Source organism: Muscardinus avellanarius, assembly GCF_963383645.1.
Source record: "Muscardinus avellanarius genome assembly, chromosome: 4".
In the NCBI taxonomy this organism is placed as follows: domain Eukaryota; kingdom Metazoa; phylum Chordata; class Mammalia; order Rodentia; family Gliridae; genus Muscardinus; species Muscardinus avellanarius.
The window spans coordinates 40,665,218-40,683,621 of NC_137789.1; the positions used below are offsets into that span (position 1 = coordinate 40,665,218).

Here is an 18,404-nt window from a genome sequence, read left to right on the forward strand (position 1 = left end):
CCAGCCTCAGTAACATTGTAAGGCCCTCCAATTTAGTGAGCTGAAGGTCGGGCTCAGTGGTAAAATGAATCTGGGTTCAATCCCCAGTACCACAAAAAAAAGTAAAAATGATGAATTTTATGTGAAATTTTATTAAATTAATATAAAAGGGCTCCCTATAGTATTCAGAACTCTGTTTCTAGAAACACTAACCCAAGAATCCATTCTCAGTCAAAATAATAACAACAAACCAGGTGTGGTGACACACGCTTGTAATCCCAGCATTTGGGAGGCTGAGACCAGAGATTCACGGTTCACAGACAGCCTTCGCAACTCAGTGAGACCCTGTTTCAAAAAATAAAGACTAGCCAGGCGTGGTGGCGCACGCTTGTAATTCCCACGCTTGGGAGGTGGAGACAGGAGGATCACGCAGGTTGGAAGCCAGCGGCTGGCTTAGGAGACCCTGTTTCCAAATAAAAAGTATAAAATAGGTCAGGGAGTGTAGTAGCCTGGAGGTAGAAGGGTTTCCAGGAACCCCAGTACCACCAAAAATAAATAACTTAAATAAATAAATAAGGCCAGGCATGGTGGTGCACGCTTGTAATCCCCGTGCTTGGAAGGCGGAGACAGGAGGATCATGCAGGTTCGACCCTGTTTCCAAATAAAAAAGTATAAAATAGGTCTGGGATTGTAGCCTGGAGGTAGAAGGGCTTCCAGAAACCCCAGTACCAGAAAGAAAGAAAGAAGGAAAGAAAGAAAGAAAGAAAGAAAGAAAGAAAGAAAGAAAGAAAGAAAGAAAGAAAGAGGAGGGGAGGGGAGGGGAGGGGAGGGGAGGGGAGGGGAGGGGAGGGGAGGGGAGGAAGGAAAGAAGGAAGGAAATATAAGGTTGGGAATGTAGCTCGGAGGTAGAATGCCCCTGGGTTCCATCTCCAGTACCGTCAAAAAATAATAATAAAATAAAATAATAATAATAACAACAACAAAAAGTGTACTAGTCTCTCTTAATTAGCATGTCAGATAATATAAAAGTATAGCAGAACATTAAGACAAACAGCCACCACCTTGTCCATACAACTTTCAAATATTTAATAGTAACATATGGCTCCACTTAAATTTACTCTTCACAATTCTGATCATATTTCACTGTTAAAAGTCAAAAGACTAGAATGAATGGACCGGAAAATAAACATGTACTGAACAAAAGATTCTTTATACCAAATAAGTAATAAAACAGATCAAGAGACAGTAGGAGCCAGGTCTGATGGCACATACTTGTAATCCTAGGGCTTGAAAGGCTGAAACAGGAGACTCAGATTCAAAGCCAGCATTAGCAACACCATTTCAAAATAAAAAGGGTAGGGGGAATACCTTGGAGACAGACTGCCACTGAGTTCAGTTGTGTGTGTGTGTGTGTGTGTGTGTGTGTGTGTGTGTGTGTGTGTGTAAGAGAGAGAGAGGAAGAAGGAGGAGTAGGAGGGGGAGGAAGAAGAGAGGGAGAAGGAGGAGGGAGATAGGAAACGATCTAATCCACAATTTTATATTAAATTATCATTATGGTTTCTTTTTGCTTTTCCAATATTTGAGCTATTTTCTATTTTTTTCTTATTTTCCTTTTCCTTTTATAAGAGTTTAAAAATGGACAGTTGAGCCGGGCATGGTGGCACACACTTGGAATCCCCATGCTTGGGAGGCTGAGACAGGAGGTTCGCACAGGATCAAAGTCAGCCTCAGCTACGTCATGAGGCTCTCGGCAATTTAGTGAGACCCTGTTTAAAAATAAAGTATAAAAGAGGTCTGGGAGTATAGTATAGCCTGGAAGTAGAAAGCCCCTCAGAACCACCAAAAAGAAAAAAAAAAAAAAAATGGACAGTTTCACCCTCAGTACCACCAAAAAAAAAAAAAAAGAATGGACAGTTGATTCACTCTGCTATGTTCTCAAATTTCTATTCAAATTACTAACCCAAAAAAAAATCCTCTTTATAAGGCAAAATTATACATAGGATTCCTTTTACAAGGAGGTCTTTAGTATTTTAAAACAAACTCAGGCCAGACCCCTAAGAAACCAGGCCCAGTAAGACGCTGGGTTCTGGGCGGGGGTCGCACGCAGGGCACACCAGATGGGGCCCAGGTCGCGGGACTCTGGGCCCCAGGCCAAACTGCGAGTAGCACGCCAGACCCCTGGAGAAACCGGGCCCAGTAAGATGCTGGGTTCGGGGCGGGGGTCGCGCGCGGCGCACACCAACCGGGGCCCGGGTCTCGGAACCCTGGGCCCCGGGCCGAACTGCGCGTAGCACGCCAGACCCCTGGAGAAACCGGGCCCAGTAAGACGCTAGGTTCTGGGCGTAGGTCGCGCGTGGGGCACGCCAGCTGGAGCCCGGGTCACGGAACTCTGGGCCCCGGCCGAACTGCGAGTAGCACGCCAGACCCCTGGAGAAACTGGGCCCAGAACAGAAAAAGATAAAGAAAAATATCGGAGAGGAGGTAAGAAAGCCGTTATGGATGCCAGGACACTGGAGATGCAGACAAAACTTATCTAAATGCACTGGAACTTATGGAAAAATTCGCTGTGAAAGAGGACTGCTATTTCTCTATATTGTTAAGAATCTCAGACATCACCTGTAAGGAGAGAGTTTAGCTGAGACCAAGGAGAAATGCGGTGTTGAAAGAGTTCTCCGCGATGGTGGTGGAGACTTGTATTCAGGAGAAGCAGAAACCATCTTACCAACTTTATTTATTTGGAGAAATTACACCAAATGTCAAATGCTACCATCACGCATGCTTAGGAACAATGGACAACATTCAGAGTGGAAAAAGAGCCTAGGAAGGATTTGAAACGGTGGAGGCAGTGGCAATGCCAGTGGCCAATACTCAGGGGAGGCAGAGATCTGATACATTACACCTGGAACCTTTGAAATAATAACCACAGAGACAGTGATCGGAACCTGCTGAGGGGTTAGGCGGACGCCGGGGCCAGTGGCCGACATCGGAGCTTGCTGTGAGGCAAGGCCACTACTGAGGCCTCCATGGCCGGGATTGGAACCTGCAGAGGGGTTAGACCGATGCTGGGGCCAGCGAGGCCGGCATTGGAGCCTGCCATGAGGCTAGGCTTGTGCTGGGGCCTCCCAGATCGGGTCCGGAACCTGCTGAGGGGTTAGGACGGTGCTGGGGCAAGCGAGGCCAGCATCGGAGCCTGCCGTGAGGCAAGGCCGGTACTGGGGACTCCGAGGCCAGGATAATAGCCTGCCGAGGGGTTAGGACAGTGCTGGGGTCAGCGAGGCCGGCATCGGAGCCTGCCATGAGGCAAGGCCAGTGCTGGGGCCTCCGAGGACGGGACTGGAGCCTGCTGAGGGGTTAGGCCGGTGCGGGGGCCAGCAAGGCCAGCATCAGAGCCTGCCATGAGGCAAGGCCAGAACTGGGGCCTCCGAGGTCAGGATAAGAGCCTGCCGAGGGGTTAGGCCGGTGCTGGGGCCAGTGAGGCCAGCATCGGAGCCTGCCATGAGACAAGGCCGGTACTGGGGCCTCTGAGGCTGGGATAAGAGCCTGCCGAGGGTTAGGCCGGTGCTGGGCCAGCGAGGCTGGCATCGGAGCCTGCCGTGAGGCAAGGCCGGTGCTGGGGCCTCCAAGGCCGGGATAAGAGCCTGCCGAGGGGTTAGGCCGGTGCTGGGTCCAACGTGGCCGGCATCGGAGCCTGCCGTGAGGCAAGGCCAGTGCTGGAGCCTCCGAGGCCGGGATAAGAGCCTGCCGAGGGGTTAGGCCAGTGCTGGGGCCAGCGAGGCTGGCATCGGAGCCTGCCGTGAGGCAAGGCCGGTACTGGGGCCTTCTAGGCCGGGATCGGAGCCTGCCTTGAGGCAAGGCCGGTACTGGGGCCTCCGAGGTCAGGATAAGAGCCTGCCGAAGGGTTAGGCCGGTGCTGGGGCCAGCGAGGCCGGCATCGGAGCCTGCCGTGAGGCAAGGCCGGTGCTGGGGCCTCCGAGGCCAGGATAAGAGCCTGCCAAGGGGTTAGGCCGGTGCTGGGGCCAGCGAGGCCGGCATCGGAGCCTGCCATGAGGCATGACCAGTGCTGGGGCCTCCAAGGCTGGGATCGGAGCCTGCCGAGGGGTTAGGCCTATGTTGGGGCCAGCGAGGCCAGCATCAGAGCCTGCCTTGAGGCAAGGCCGGTACTGGGACCTCCGAGGCCAGGATAAGAGCCTGCTGAGGGGTTAGGCTGGTGCTGGGGCCAGCGAGGCCGGCATCGGAGCCTGCCGTAAGGCAAGGCCGGTGCTGGGGCCTCCGAGGCCAGCATCAGCCTGCCTTGAGGCAAGGCCGGTACTGGGGCATCCGAGGCTGGGATAAGAGCCTGTCGAGGGGTTAGGCCGGTGCTGGGGCCAGCGAGGCCGGCATCAGAGCCTGCCATGAGGCAAGGCTGGAACTGGGGCCTCCAAGGCCAGGATAAGAGCCTGCTGAAAGGCTAGACCGGTGCTGGGGCCAGCAAGGCCGGCATCGGAGCCTGCCGTGAGACGAGGCCAGCATCGGAGCCTGCCGTGAGACATGGCCAGTGCTGGGGCCTCCTAACCCAGGAACGGAACCTGCCGAGGGGTTAGGCCGGTGCTGGGGCCAACGAGGCCATCATTGGAGCCTGCCGTGAGGCTAGGCTGGTGCTGGGGCTTCCGAGGCCGGGATTGGAATCCTGCCGAGGGGTTAGGCCGGTGCAGGGGCCAATGGCCAGCATCGGAGCCTGGCGTGAGGCAAGTTCACTCCTGCGGCCTCCAAGGCCGGGACCAAAGCCAGCTTAGGGGTTAGACAGGTGCAGGGGCCAGCGAGACCAGAACTGGGGCCTCCCATGAGGCAAGGCCGCTGCTTGAGCCAGCGAGGTCTGGATCAGTCCACTGAGTAGCCAGGCCACTACGGGGACCATCAAGAGTGGGATCGGTACTTGCAACGCAGCATGCACAGAGAAATATCACAGAAAATATAAATCAGACGCTTCTCTTAATCAGCAATAACTAGGAGGAAAAGGGCAACAGGAAGAGGTTGAGCTATAGAAAGGGCCCTATAGTGAAGCAACTAATGTGACCAATCAGAGGGTATGTAATACTGGAGGACGGAGCCTCTTTAAAACGCAGGAGGTACATAAACAAATGTATCAAAGTAAATCACCAAAGAAGCTTGGGATGGAGGGAGAGGGAGGGAATGGGATGGGGGCTGGAGGAGGGCTAATTGGATGATGTGTGCTTGTATATCCTCTCAAGTCTTGTACTCCAATGTGACTGATATATGACTACAATGCACAAATTTAAAAAATAAATTAATAAAAAAATAAATAAATAAAAAAATTTTTTAAAAGTATATTCAAAGTTTCAAAAAAAAAAAAAAACAAACTCAGCTAATGCATACAATACTCTAATTTTCAAGCCATTACATGCCACTGATTCCCAAATGGATTATATCAATTTAAGTAAAAACTTAAGCATATATGCAAATTTAAAAATTAATTTACTCTATATTTTAATAAACCACAAGGGTAGAAGTAATTCTCTCTTTCAGATTTATATCAAATAAAATAACACTTTGTTTAAAAGTCATTATTACTTAATAAGCAAAGTAATTAGATGGTGGCACATGCTTATAATTCCAATATTGGGGCCTGAGACAGGAAAATCACAGGTTCACCACAGTCAGGCTCAGCTTAGGCCTTCCACAACTTGGTGAGACCCTGTTTCAAAATATAGAATGAGAAATAAGGCTGGGGGTAAAGCTCAAAGATATAATGTGCCTTGGTTCAATCTCCAGTATCAAAAATAAGTAAATAAATAAATAAACAAGATAATTATATCATAGACACATGACCTATTTTCATGGGGGTTTTTTCAGCTTTTTTTTTTTTTCTTTTTTTTTGATGGGTCTGGGGATGGAACCCAGGAGCATTCGACCTCCGAGCTACACCCCCTGCCCTATTTTTTATTCATTATTTTGAAACTGGGTCTCACTGAGTTGCAGAGAGCCTCACTAAGTAGCTGAGGCTGTCCTCGAACCATGATCCTCTGGTCTCAGCCTCTCAAATGCTGGGATTACAAGCATGTGCCACCACGCCCGGCCTTTTTCAGCTACTATCAGCCACAAGTAAATGTACACTTTCACTTTATGCTTTTCTTAAATACTCTAGTAGTATTTAATCTAAAATAAACATAAGATGATTTGGCAATAGACAGTAGCTTACAAAATGTACCTGATATTAGTGGTGTTAATGTAACAATATTAATAAAGAGATAGCTTTCTCTTATACATTTTTAAACCTAGAAATAGATCTAACAAAGTAATGGACATGGAAAATAACAAATGCCCATTTTCCTATTATCAAATTCATGACATTATATCATATTTACTTCAGAATTTTTTTAAATAAAGTTTTTACAACATCATTAAACTATTTTGGAGGAACTCATTAAAATGTCAATGAAAATGTGCAATAAAAGTATAATTTTCCTTGTGATTTATATATATTTATTAAACTTTATTTAAACTAAAACAGTCCAATATAAATTCATACCATAAAAATATCTGAAAATTTCTGGACTTGCTTGATATATCATTAAAGTCCATTTTAACAGTTAAGTTGGTGAATGTAAAATAAATTTATTTAACAAATGCCTATTTCTCATACCCAGAAGTCGTCGTCTGAACATATGTTCATTTTACAGAATAGGTTTCAAACTATCAATTCAAACATTACACTCTAGGGAAAAATAAATCCTAGTATAACTAGTGGGATAAACAACTCATTAAAACTTGACTTGGACAAACTCCAGGATAAATGGAAGGAAGGAGATCCAAGTAGGTCATGACTGTGTAGTAGCAAAGACTGAAAAGGGATAGCTCTAATTAAAAAATTCTTTTAAAGATTCTGATTGCATCACTTGCTGACAAAGTTCTGGCCCAATCTTGCAATTATATACAAAGTTTCTTGCTTTGAATTTTTAAATAGAAAATATAGAAGTGTGGTTCTTACTGCTGGATACAAAAATTAATCAATTCAAGTTCATAGGATAGCTTAAATTTTGCCATATTTACACTTGAAAAGCATCCATCCATTCTCTTAAAATCAACACATCACACAACAATTGAAAGAATATTCTCAGCAACAGCTGGATCTAAATTTATATAGAATCCCCAAATGCAAAGTTAGAACATACAAACTGGTTCCAAAAATGTATTTTTGTTATTACTCATATCCTGTATAGTAAAATAAGATTAGTTCACTTTTTCCAAAATAAAGCGAGTATAAAACTTCACTAAGTCAACTTATAAGAGTATTTTGAAAAAGCTAACAATTGTGTATTTTTTTTACATAACTACCTAAGTAATACATCACACTTAATGAAAAAGGTTTAAAAAGCTTAAAAAAATTGAATGGTAGATAAAATGAAAAGTTAAAGATAGTCTTTATTCCTGCTCCTCTCCCCATAGATACTTTTTTTTAGGAGTTAAGCATACATACCTAAAGACCTATGTATATTGATTTCATTATTTTAGTATAACATTTATAATTTGGGGGGGGGGCAGGTCTGGGGATGGACCCCAGGGGCATTTGACCTCTGCACTACATACCCTGCCCTTTTTTTTTTTTAATTCTTTATTCTAAAACCAGCTCTCACTCAGTTGCAGAGGGTCTCTGGTCTCAGCCTCCCGAATGCTGGGATTACAAGCATGCGCCACCACGTCCGGCTAACATTTATAATTTTAATTATACAGAGCCTACCGATGACTGAACTATATATCTTAGAAATCATCAAGGTATTTCTACATGAATATATATGCTTCTACAAAATGAATGGGCAAATACTACAAAAATTTCTTGTTAAAATCACGAACAAAGCCAGGTGTGGTAATGCACAGTTATAATCCCAGTACTTGGACTGAGAGAAGAGGATAGCAGGTTCACATCCAGCCTCAGCAACTTGTGAGGCCCTCTACAATTTAGTGAGACCCTGTTTCAAATTAAAGAATAAAATAAGGCTGTGAGTGTAGCTTGGAAGTAGAGTAGCCCTGGCTTCAATCCCCAGTACCACAAGAAAAAAAAAAAATGGGGAACAAGATAAGGATACTTATTATCACCAGTCCTTTTCAATATCATACTTGAAACTAGTCAGAGGAATAGGCAAGCGAAGGAAATCAAAAGAATACATATAGAAAAAAAGTGAAATTATCTCTGTTCTCAGATGATATATTATACTTAAAAGATCCTAAAAACTCAACCAAAAGATTTCTGGAGTTGATAAACAAATGCAACAAAGTAGCAGAAAACACTATCTACAAAAATTAGTAGCTTTTGTATATACCAATCCTGAATCCACTGAGATAGAAATATATAATATTTCAAGCTGGGTGTGGTGGCACATGCATTTGGGAGACTGAGACAGGAGGATCACAGTTTGTGGACAGTCTCAGGTACTTAGTGAGGCCACCTGCAATTCAGTGAGACTCTGTTTAAAAATTTAAAAAAAAAAATAGGGCTAGGGGTGTAGCTTGAGGTAGAAGGCCCCTGGGTTCCATTCCCAGTACTGCAAAAAGTGAAAAATATATATTACTACTTATATAGAAATAAACCTAACCAAAAATAAATGTGCTTGCCCTTGCTTTACAATCTGAAACAGCAATATTTTACTATACTTCCAACATAGATGAACAGTTATTACCTGTCCATAAAAGATACTGTGAACTAACACATTTAAGACATGTTAAAGATTTTTAGACAGTATAACTTCAGATTTTTTAAGGCTGTCTATAAAACATGTATGAGCATAAAACAAACATAAATGGTTTTTCCCTCACTGAAATAAAGAAATGAAAACTAAAATAAAACACATTTTAATACATATGACTTAATTTTAATAAATAATACTTACCAGCAAGTGGGGAGCTTCAGAAATTTACCATAAAGAGCAGTGCTGAAGGAGGGAATAATTGGTACAGGTAAGCAGTAAGATCCACTATAATCCAAAGATGTCAGGCCTGCCTGGAAACCAAATATCTGAAACAAGAAGAAAAGGTCCAAATGTTCACAAAGTTTTTAATAAGCACAGAATGAAATAAGTCATTTCCAATTTGCTATCTTTTTCTGCTTCCCAAATGATCACCACTTTCTTTTATTCTATTTGACATTAGCTAAATCGGAATTAATGGATCTAAATATATAGTACTTCTTTCATGTCTATAAAAAGACCACTATTTTTATCCAATTTTTTTTTCTTTTTTTATGTGTGGTGCTGGTGATGAAACCCAGGAACATACTACCTCCACGTTCCACCCCCAGCCTGATTTTTTATTCTTTATTTTGAAACAGGATCTCACTAAGTTGTGGAGGGCCTCATTAAATAGCTGAGGCTAACCGCAAACCTCAATCCTCCCATCTTAGCCTTCTGAATGCTGAGATTACAAGCGTGCACCACAACACTTGGCTTTTATCCACTTTTTGAAGTTTCACATTTTACATCTATACTCTTCATGTATTATTTAATCATCCACTCAAATGTACATATTTTCCATACACAGCTGACTGTATTTTCTATGTGGTAAATCATAAATTAAACAATTTGGTATTATCTGCCAAAAAGAATATTAAATAAAAGAACAATCTTTAAAACATTATTTTGCACTAGGCATGGTGGCACACGACTATAATCCCAGTACTTGGGATTGAGTATTTAGGCTGAGAAAGGAGGATCATGGTTTAGAGGATAGCTTCAGCAAGTAGTGAAACGCATAAACCTATGGAGACCTTGTTTCAAAATAAAATAGAGTTGGAGATATAGCTTGGAGGTAGAATCCCTTGGATCCCATCCCCAGTATCACAATCAATCAATAAATAAATAAAGCAAGCAAGCAAACATGCATATGCATGCATATGTATATTCACAGCTGCACAATTCACAGTTGGCAAACTATGGAACCAGCCAAGATGTCCATCAACAGATGAACAGATTGCAAAACTATGGGATATGTATACAATGGAATTTTACTCAGTCATAAGGAAGAACAAAATTATGTCATTTGCTGAGAAATGGATAGAACTGGAGAACATTATGCTAAGTGAGATTAGTCAGTCACAAAATGTGAAAAGCTGGATGCTCTCCCTAATAAGCAAAAGCTAGGGAGAAAATGGGACATAGAAGAAACTCTAGACAAAAAAAAAGAGAAACCTAAGATAACTAAAGAAGGTGACCTAACTGAGGGAGGTGGGGGGGGGGGGAAGCACCCTAATGCACATGATGTACAGTCACAAACATATAAAAGTCAGTCACTAAGCCTAAGAGAAAAAGGAGAGACAGAGGAGGGAATAGGGTGGGGACTGGAGAAGGGCGAAATGAGTGAGGTATTCATGTATGTTTCTACCATTCTGTACCTCATAATGATGTATAATTACATTACACCAATAAATTTAAAAAAGGAAAAGATGTATTTTGCCTTCGCCCTGTATTATGCATACAAAAAAGTATATCCAAAACTATCATGTTATTTATTTTTTGTGAAAATAATTATCAGGGTAAGGTTTCACACTATAGAAAATTTGGTACATGGCATAAGTTACTCTTCATATGAGCAGATCACATGAAAAAACTATACAAGTAATCCCTGAAATTTCTGGACATCACATTTTTCCTAATAGACAAAAACATTTAAACATTACATTTAATGTGAAACACTACTGAAAACTGACAATATTTCTTCTCTAGCAATATCCAATATGATAAAAGGTAAACATGTCACACAGGAAAGGCTGACACACAGGAACACAAAACAAAGAATTATTGTTTTCCAGTAATATGCAAAAGCAGTTTAAGCTCAACATTTACCTTTAGTTGTTATTTTGTTGTTGATATTGTTTTGTCTTTGTGGTACTAGGGATAGAACCCAGGGGCATTGTACATCTGAGATACGCCCCCCAGTCCTATTTTTTATTTATTTATTTTTATTTATTTATTTATTTGTGTGTGTGTGGTGCTAGGGATGGAACCCAGAGGCTTTCTACTTCTGGGCTATTCTCCCAGACCTATTTTTTTTTTCTATTTTATTTGGAAGCAGGGTCTCACTAAGTTGCTGAAAGCCTCACCAAGTAGCCTAGGCTGGTTTCAAACCTGTGCAATCCTCCTGTCTTAGCCTCCCGAGTACTGGGATTACAAGCCTGAGCCACCACAACCATCGTGTGTGTGTGTGTGTGTGTGTGTGTGTGTGTGGTGGTGGTGGTACGGGGAGTGGAACCCAGGGGCTTTTCTACCTCCAGACTATACTTACAGACTTAAAATTTTATATTTTTTAATTGGAAACAGGGTCTTCTAAGTTGCTGAGAGCCTGAGTAGCTGAGGCTGGCTTCGAACCTGCGTGATCCTCAGCCTCCCAAGTGCTAGAATTAGGAGCGTGCACCACCATGCCCAGCACATCTTTTTATTTTTCGAAACAGGATCTCACTGAGTTGTGAAGGGCCTTGCTAAATAGCTGAGGCTGTTCATGAACCCAGATCCTCCGGTCTCTGCCTATGGAATGCTGGGATTACAAGCATGTGCCACCATGCCTGGCTATTTAGTTAGTGTGTGTGTGTGGTACTGAGGATGAGACCGAAGGGCTTTCTACCTTCAAGCTATACTCTCAGACCTATTTTATATTTTATTTGGAAACAGGGTCTCACTAAGCTGCTGAGAGCCTAAGTAGTTGAGACTGGCTTTGAACCTTGTGAACTCCTCCTGTCTCAGTCTCCCAAGTACTAGTATTAGAAGCCTGCACCACCATGCCCATCTATTCCTTGGTCTTATAATGCATTTACTTCAATCTCTAGCATTAACATGAACTGTTAAGTTCTGCAATAAGACGTGTTTTTTCTATATAACTACTTTTCAAAACAAATACTTTTATTTAATAAGCATAAAATTTATTAAAAAGAGGACTGAGTTTTAGGCTTAGTGGTAGAGTGCTTGCCTGTAATTTGCAAGGTCCTGGGTTTGATCTGAGGCACCATGAAAAAAAAATTACGAAGTATTAAGCTACTTACAAATAGTTTCAAAACCCTTTAAACCCCTAACATTTATCAAACTGATAGTATTAACTTGTCTTCTAAAATTAGTGTTCATGAAACAAAATGTTTTTGAAATAAGATATTTTTAGGAATTATATTTTCTGAGAAAACTATTTCATAGGACCAATTCATCTAATTACTATCAAGAAAATTTAAAGTAATGCACTTCACAAATCATTTGCAGGGAAATGGATAGAAATGGAGAACATTATGCTAAATGAGAATAGTAAGGGACAAAAATAATTGGATGTTCTCTCTAATATGCAGAAGCTAGAGAGAAAATGGGTTGTAGGAGGAACTCTAGACAAAGAAAAAGATACTATAGATGAATGAGCAAATAAGGCGACCTAACTGAGGAGATGGGAGGGGAAAGAAGGAAATTCTCTAATGCACATGATGTACGTTAACAAACATATTAATGTCAATCATTAAGCCAGAAGGAGAGAGGGGGAGGGAATAGGATGGGAATTGGGTAAGGGCTAATTGGGTGATGTGTGCATGTGTTCCACCGCCATCTTGTACCCCATTAAGATATATGACTACAATGCACCAATAAAATTTTTTTAAAAAGTAATGTAGTTAATAATTTATAGGTCTAGCTGGGCGTGGTGGCGCACGCTTGTAATCCCCGCGCTTGGGAGGCAGAGACAGGAGGATCGCGCAGGTTCGAAGCCAGCTGCTGCGCACACTGGCTTAGGAGACCCTGTTTCCAAATAAAAATGTAAAAATAGGTCTGGGAGTGTAGCCCGGAGGTAGAAGGGCTTCCAGGAACCCCAGTACCACCAAAAAATAATAATAATAATAATAATAATAATAATAATTTATAGGTCTAGTAACAGAATAAAAGCCATATATCTTCTTTCTTCCTTTTTGCTGCTGGAGATAGAACCCAGGGGCATTCTACCTCCAAGCTACACTTCCAGATCTGTTTTTACATTTTTATTTGGAAACAGGGTCTCCTAAGCCAGCGTGCGCGGCTGGCTTCGAACCTGCGCGATCCTCCTGTCTCTGCCTCCCAAGCGCAGGGATTACAAGCATGCACCACCACGCCCGGCTATTTTATTTTTATTTTGAAACAGGGTCTCGCTAGGTTGATGAGAGTTTCATTAATTGATGAAGCTCTGTCCTTGAACCTGTGATCTTCCTGTCTCAGCCTCCCAAGTATTGGGAGCCATGTTTTTTTGGTTTGCTTTGTTTTTTGTTCTGGTACTAGGGATTAAGCCCAGGGGCATTCTATCTCTAAGCTTCACCCCAGGCCTATTTTATTTTTATTTTGAAACTTGGTCTCACTAGGCCAAAGTCTTACTAGTTCCTGAGGCTATCCATGAACCTGCAATCTTCCTGTCTCAGTCTCCCACATACTGGGATTTCAAGCCTGCACTACCATGACTGGCTGAAAAGCCATGTTTCTTATCCTGAAATGATTACTTAAAATCTTGACTTAAAAATCAAGATATATCACATTCTTGCTTTTTCAAGATTTATTCTGAGAACCAACATAAGTAAACAATTGTGCTGGGCACAGTTTTAGCATCTCGATTCTTAATAATGATCCAGAATTTTAAAAAGATTCTGAAATTTACAATTATATGACTTAATACAAAGCACAATTATTAAAATAATATCTAACCTCCAATTATCTCTATGAATAAGAGAAGTATTTTATCAAATTGTATGTTCAACTAAGAACTCTCTGGAAGCCACTCATAATTTTTCATTAAAATCCAACAGCATAATCACAGAGGACAGGGGACTGGATGAGATATAGAGGGAAATACACTAAAAGCTGTGTGTATATATGTTTGTACTACATTGAACCTCAATATGAAAATATGATGCCATTAACTGGTAAAATCTTTTTTTTTTTTTTTTTTTTTTGGTGGTGGTACTGGGGTTCCTGGAAACCCTTCTACCTCCGGGCTACACTCCCAGACCTATTTTTATACTTTCTTTTATTTGGAAACAGGGTCTCTTAAGCCAGCACGGCTAGCTTTGAACCTGAGCGATCCTCCTGTCTCCACCTCCCAAGCGCAGGGATTATAAGTGTACACCACCACGCCCAGCATAAAATGATTTTTTAAAAAGAATTTTAAAAAAGAGCATTCAGATAAAATTGGATACAGAGGTGATCCTCTGCTGGCTGTCTACAGAACTGCAAAAACTCTGAGGATATTGTACATTAGTCTATAATTTTTTTAAAGTTTGTATTATTCTTTCATATTGTCCAAAGATGCTAATAAAGTAAAAATAATGATGAAAAATTGCATACTGGGCAAAGGAATCATATTTTTAAATTTTCTTATGGTTGTATTATAGCCATACATCTTAATAGGGTACAAGATAGTAGAGGCATATATGCACACATTATTCATTTAGCACTTCCTCAATTCCCACTCCTCATGTTTGGATTACTGATTGACTTTGATATGTTCATAAAGGTGCATCATGCAGATTAGGGAATTTCCCTCTTCCCTTCAATCCCCCTCAGTTAGGTCTCCTTATTTGCTCATCTATGGTTTATCCTTCTTCCTCTAGAGTTCCTCCTATGACCCTTTTTCTCCCTAACTTCCTCACATTAGGGAGAGCATTCAATTTCTTATTTTTTGTGACTAATCTCATGTAGCATAATGTTCTCCAGTTCTATCCATTTCTCTGCAAATGACATAATTTTTTTTTCTTTATGGCTGAGTAAAACTCCATTGTGTACATATCTCATAGTTTTGTAATCCATTTATCTACTGATGGACAGCTTGGTTGATCCCATAGTTTAGCAAATGTGAAATGTGGGGCTATAAACACAGATATGTAAGCATTAATTTGGTAGTTTGGTTTCCATTCTTTTGAAATAGATACACAGAAGTGGTATTGGTAGATCATATGGTGGGTTCATTTTCATTCTTCTGAGAATCCTTCATACTGTTTTCCGAAGTTGTTGCAACTAATTTGCAATACCACCAGAAAGGTATTAGTGTTTCTACTTCTCCACATCCTTGCCAGCATTTGCTGTTATTTCTGTTTTTAATGATTGCCATTCTAGTTGGAGTTAGGTGAAATCTCAGGGTAGTTTTGATTTGCATCTCTCTGATTACTAGCAATGCTGAACATTTTTTCATATGTTTATTTGCCATTTGAATTTCTTCTTTGGTGAAATGTCTATTTAGTTCACCTGCCCATTTTTTTTAATTGGCTTATTTGTTTTCTTAGCACTCAGTTTCTTGCATTCTTTGTGCATTCTAGGTATTAGTCCTCTATCAGAGGAATAGTTGGCAAAATTCTTCTCTCATTTTGTCGGCTCTCTGTTGAAGTTCTTGATAGTTTCTTTGCTGTATAGAAGCTATTCAGTTTAATTCAATCCCACGTATTGATTTGCCTTTTGATTTCTTGTGTCTTTGGAGTCTTGTTGCAAAAGCTTTTACCTGTGCCTATGTGTTAAAGTGTTGGACTTATGCCCTCTTCAAGGAACTGTGAGGTCTCTGGTCTGATTTTCAAATCATTAATCCATCTTGAATTGACTCTTGTGCAGGGTGAGAAACTGGGAGTAATCATTCTATATTCTATATATCACCAAACTGTTTTATACATATATATGTATGTACGTATGTATGTATGTATATGTGTGTGCGTGTGCGTGTGTGTGTGTTTGTGTGTGTGTGTGTGTGTGTGTGTGTGTGTGTGTGTGTTACTGAGAATGGAACCCAGGGACATTCTATCTCCAAGCAACATCTCCAGCCCTATTTTTTATTCTTTATTTTGTAAAAGGGTCTCACTGAGTTGCAGAGGGCCTCACTAAGTAGCTGAGGCTAGCTTCAAACCTGTGCAATCCTCCTGTCTCAGCCTCCAAAATGTTGGGATTACAAATGTGCACCACCACGTCTGGCTAAGTTGTTATATTTTAAATTATCATCCTATGCTTCCTATTATCCACCATACAAAAATAATTATTTCTTCAACTCTCCTATAAATTATAACATTTAGATATGCATATTTAAAATATTTATATGACCTAATAGTTTATCAACACCTTTGACCAAGATTATAAATAGTTGATCTGGAAAAAGAGAAACCAGCAAATGTGAATTAAAGTTGCATTCACAAAACATAATTCACATATTCCGAAATGGAATAAAAGTGCTGAACACTTGAAACTAGTAGTCTACAGCAATAAAATTTATCAAATGTATAAAGAAAAGTTGACAAATTTTATCTGAACAGTAAACTTGAATAAGATGGCTTGAATATTACATTAAATGAAAACTTAATGCCACTTTTAAAAAATCAACTGGTAAAAGATAAAAATAAAAACATCATTAATACCTTAACATTTAACAACAAATGTTCTTGAATTAACAACTCAAATAGAACAACAAATCTAGAAACATCAAAATAATTTCTACAAATTTTTAACAAAAATCAGGACAGATTAAGATTAAACAAAGGAGGACTTCCAGGAAGATGGCGACAGAGAAAAGCGGCATTTATGAGTCCCGCTAACAATCGATCTCTTTACCACAAAATCAGCACCTCTCATAGCCAGAAAACCCCATCAGCAGAGAAATAAAAACTGTAAATACAAGGCTGAGAAAAAGAGGACTGGAAGAATAACCAGACACCAGAAAGAAACCAGCCCGCAGTGCCTCAGTTGGAGCTGTGGCGCGGAGCTGCACCAGTGCCATCTTCCATTGCAGCACTAGGCTCCAGAGAGGAGGGGGACTCAGAACTGAGTTCAAAACCAGAGAGGAGATATGCCAGCCTCATGGCCAAGGATGCGGCAGCAGCGCCATACTGCCAGCAACAGCGAATTCACCGGTTGGCTCCAGATCAGCACACTCAACAACCCACCAGGCTCCAGAGAGAAGGGGTGGACAGCAAGCTGAGGTGAGCAGCTGTGGAACAGCCGGGTGTAACTCAGCATTTTTTTTTTTTTTGGTGCAAGGAGCGTCTAAAGCTCCCAGGGGCCAGGCGCGGCACACCCAACAGGGACTCAGAGCAGAGCTCAAAACCAGAGAAAAGCCGGGCGTGGTGGGAACTCTAAAACATTGTTGGTGGGATTGCAAATTACTGCAACCACTTTGGAAAACAGTATGGAGTATCCTCAGAAGAATGGGAACAAATCTACCATTTGATCCAGCAATGCCACTTCTGGGTATCTATCCAAAAAATAGGAAACCAAACTACCAAACTAATGCATGTGTATCTATGTTCATAGCTGCACAATTCACAATAGCCAAACTATTGAACCAGCCAAGATGTCCATCAATAGATGAATGGATTACAAAACTGTGGGATATGTACACAATGGAATTTTACTCAGACATCAAAAAAAAAAACACAATTACATCATTTTCAGGGAAATGGATGGAACTGGAGGACATTATGCTAAGTGAGATTAGTCAGTCACAAAAAATAAGCAAGCACATGCTTTCCCTAATATGTGAGAGTCAGGGAGAAATGGGTCATAGGAGGAACTCTAGATGAAAAAGGAAATCCTATAGAGGAGCAAACAAGGCAACCTAAAGAAGGAGAAAGGAGGGGGAAAGAGGAAACTCTCTAAAACACACAATGTACTTAAACATATCGAAGTCAACCACTAAGCCAAGCAGGGGAAGGAGGGACGGGGTGGGAATTGGGTAGGGGTTAAATCAGTGATGTGTACATGTATGTACACACAAGTTTTTTGCCCCAATATGACACCTATTTTTTATATTATTATTTTGGAAACAGGGTCTCTTAAGCCAGCAAGGCTGGCTTCGAACCTGCACAATCCTCCTGTCTCTGCCTCCCAAGAGTGGGGATTACAAGTGTGTGCCACCACGCCTGGCGTAGTCTTTTTATTTTTTGAAACAGGGTCTCAATGAGTTGCAAAGGGCCTTGCTAAGTAGCTGAGGCTGTCTGTGAACCACAATCCTCGAGTCTCTGCCTCCCAAATGCTGGGATTAAAAGTGTGCACCACCAAGCCCAGCCCCATATTTATTTTCAATACTGAATATCAATAATATTGGGAAAGTATCAAGCAAATGAATAAATACTACATAAGTAGAATATTTTAGAAAATTAGTGAAATGCCTGTTTCAAGAAAAAAAATGCCTGTTTCAAGAAAAAAAAGGTATTTATTCTTAACATATATCTGATACTTGGGTTATACCAACATTAAAAAAAATTTTACCAACATTTAAAACGAAAGAGCTGAGCAAATATTAAAATAATTTTCTTTACTATAATTAATTTTTTTTTCTCTTTGCATCAAGAATTAACATGAGCTGGGCATGGTGGCACATGCTTACAATCCTTGCCTTTAGGGCTCTGAGATGAGAGGATCGGGTTTGCGGACAGTTTCAGCTACTTAGTGAGGCCTTCTGCAACTTAGTCAGACTCTGTTTCAAAA

General features: G+C 41.1%; 1 protein-coding gene across 3 annotated transcripts in view; it reads right to left on the minus strand.

Annotated features, from left to right (window-relative positions):
• The window catches only part of VPS13B (vacuolar protein sorting 13 homolog B), a gene marked incomplete at both ends in the record, with an annotated part of 689,491 nt that overhangs the window by 596,570 nt on the left and 74,517 nt on the right, over positions 1-18,404 (minus strand). For all 3 annotated transcript variants that reach the window (XM_080693506.1, XM_080693505.1, XM_080693507.1), the window contains one exon: positions 8,862-8,986. In XM_080693506.1, coding sequence (XP_080549632.1) covers positions 8,862-8,986 — 125 coding nt within the window. The remainder of the gene's footprint in view (positions 1-8,861; positions 8,987-18,404) is intronic.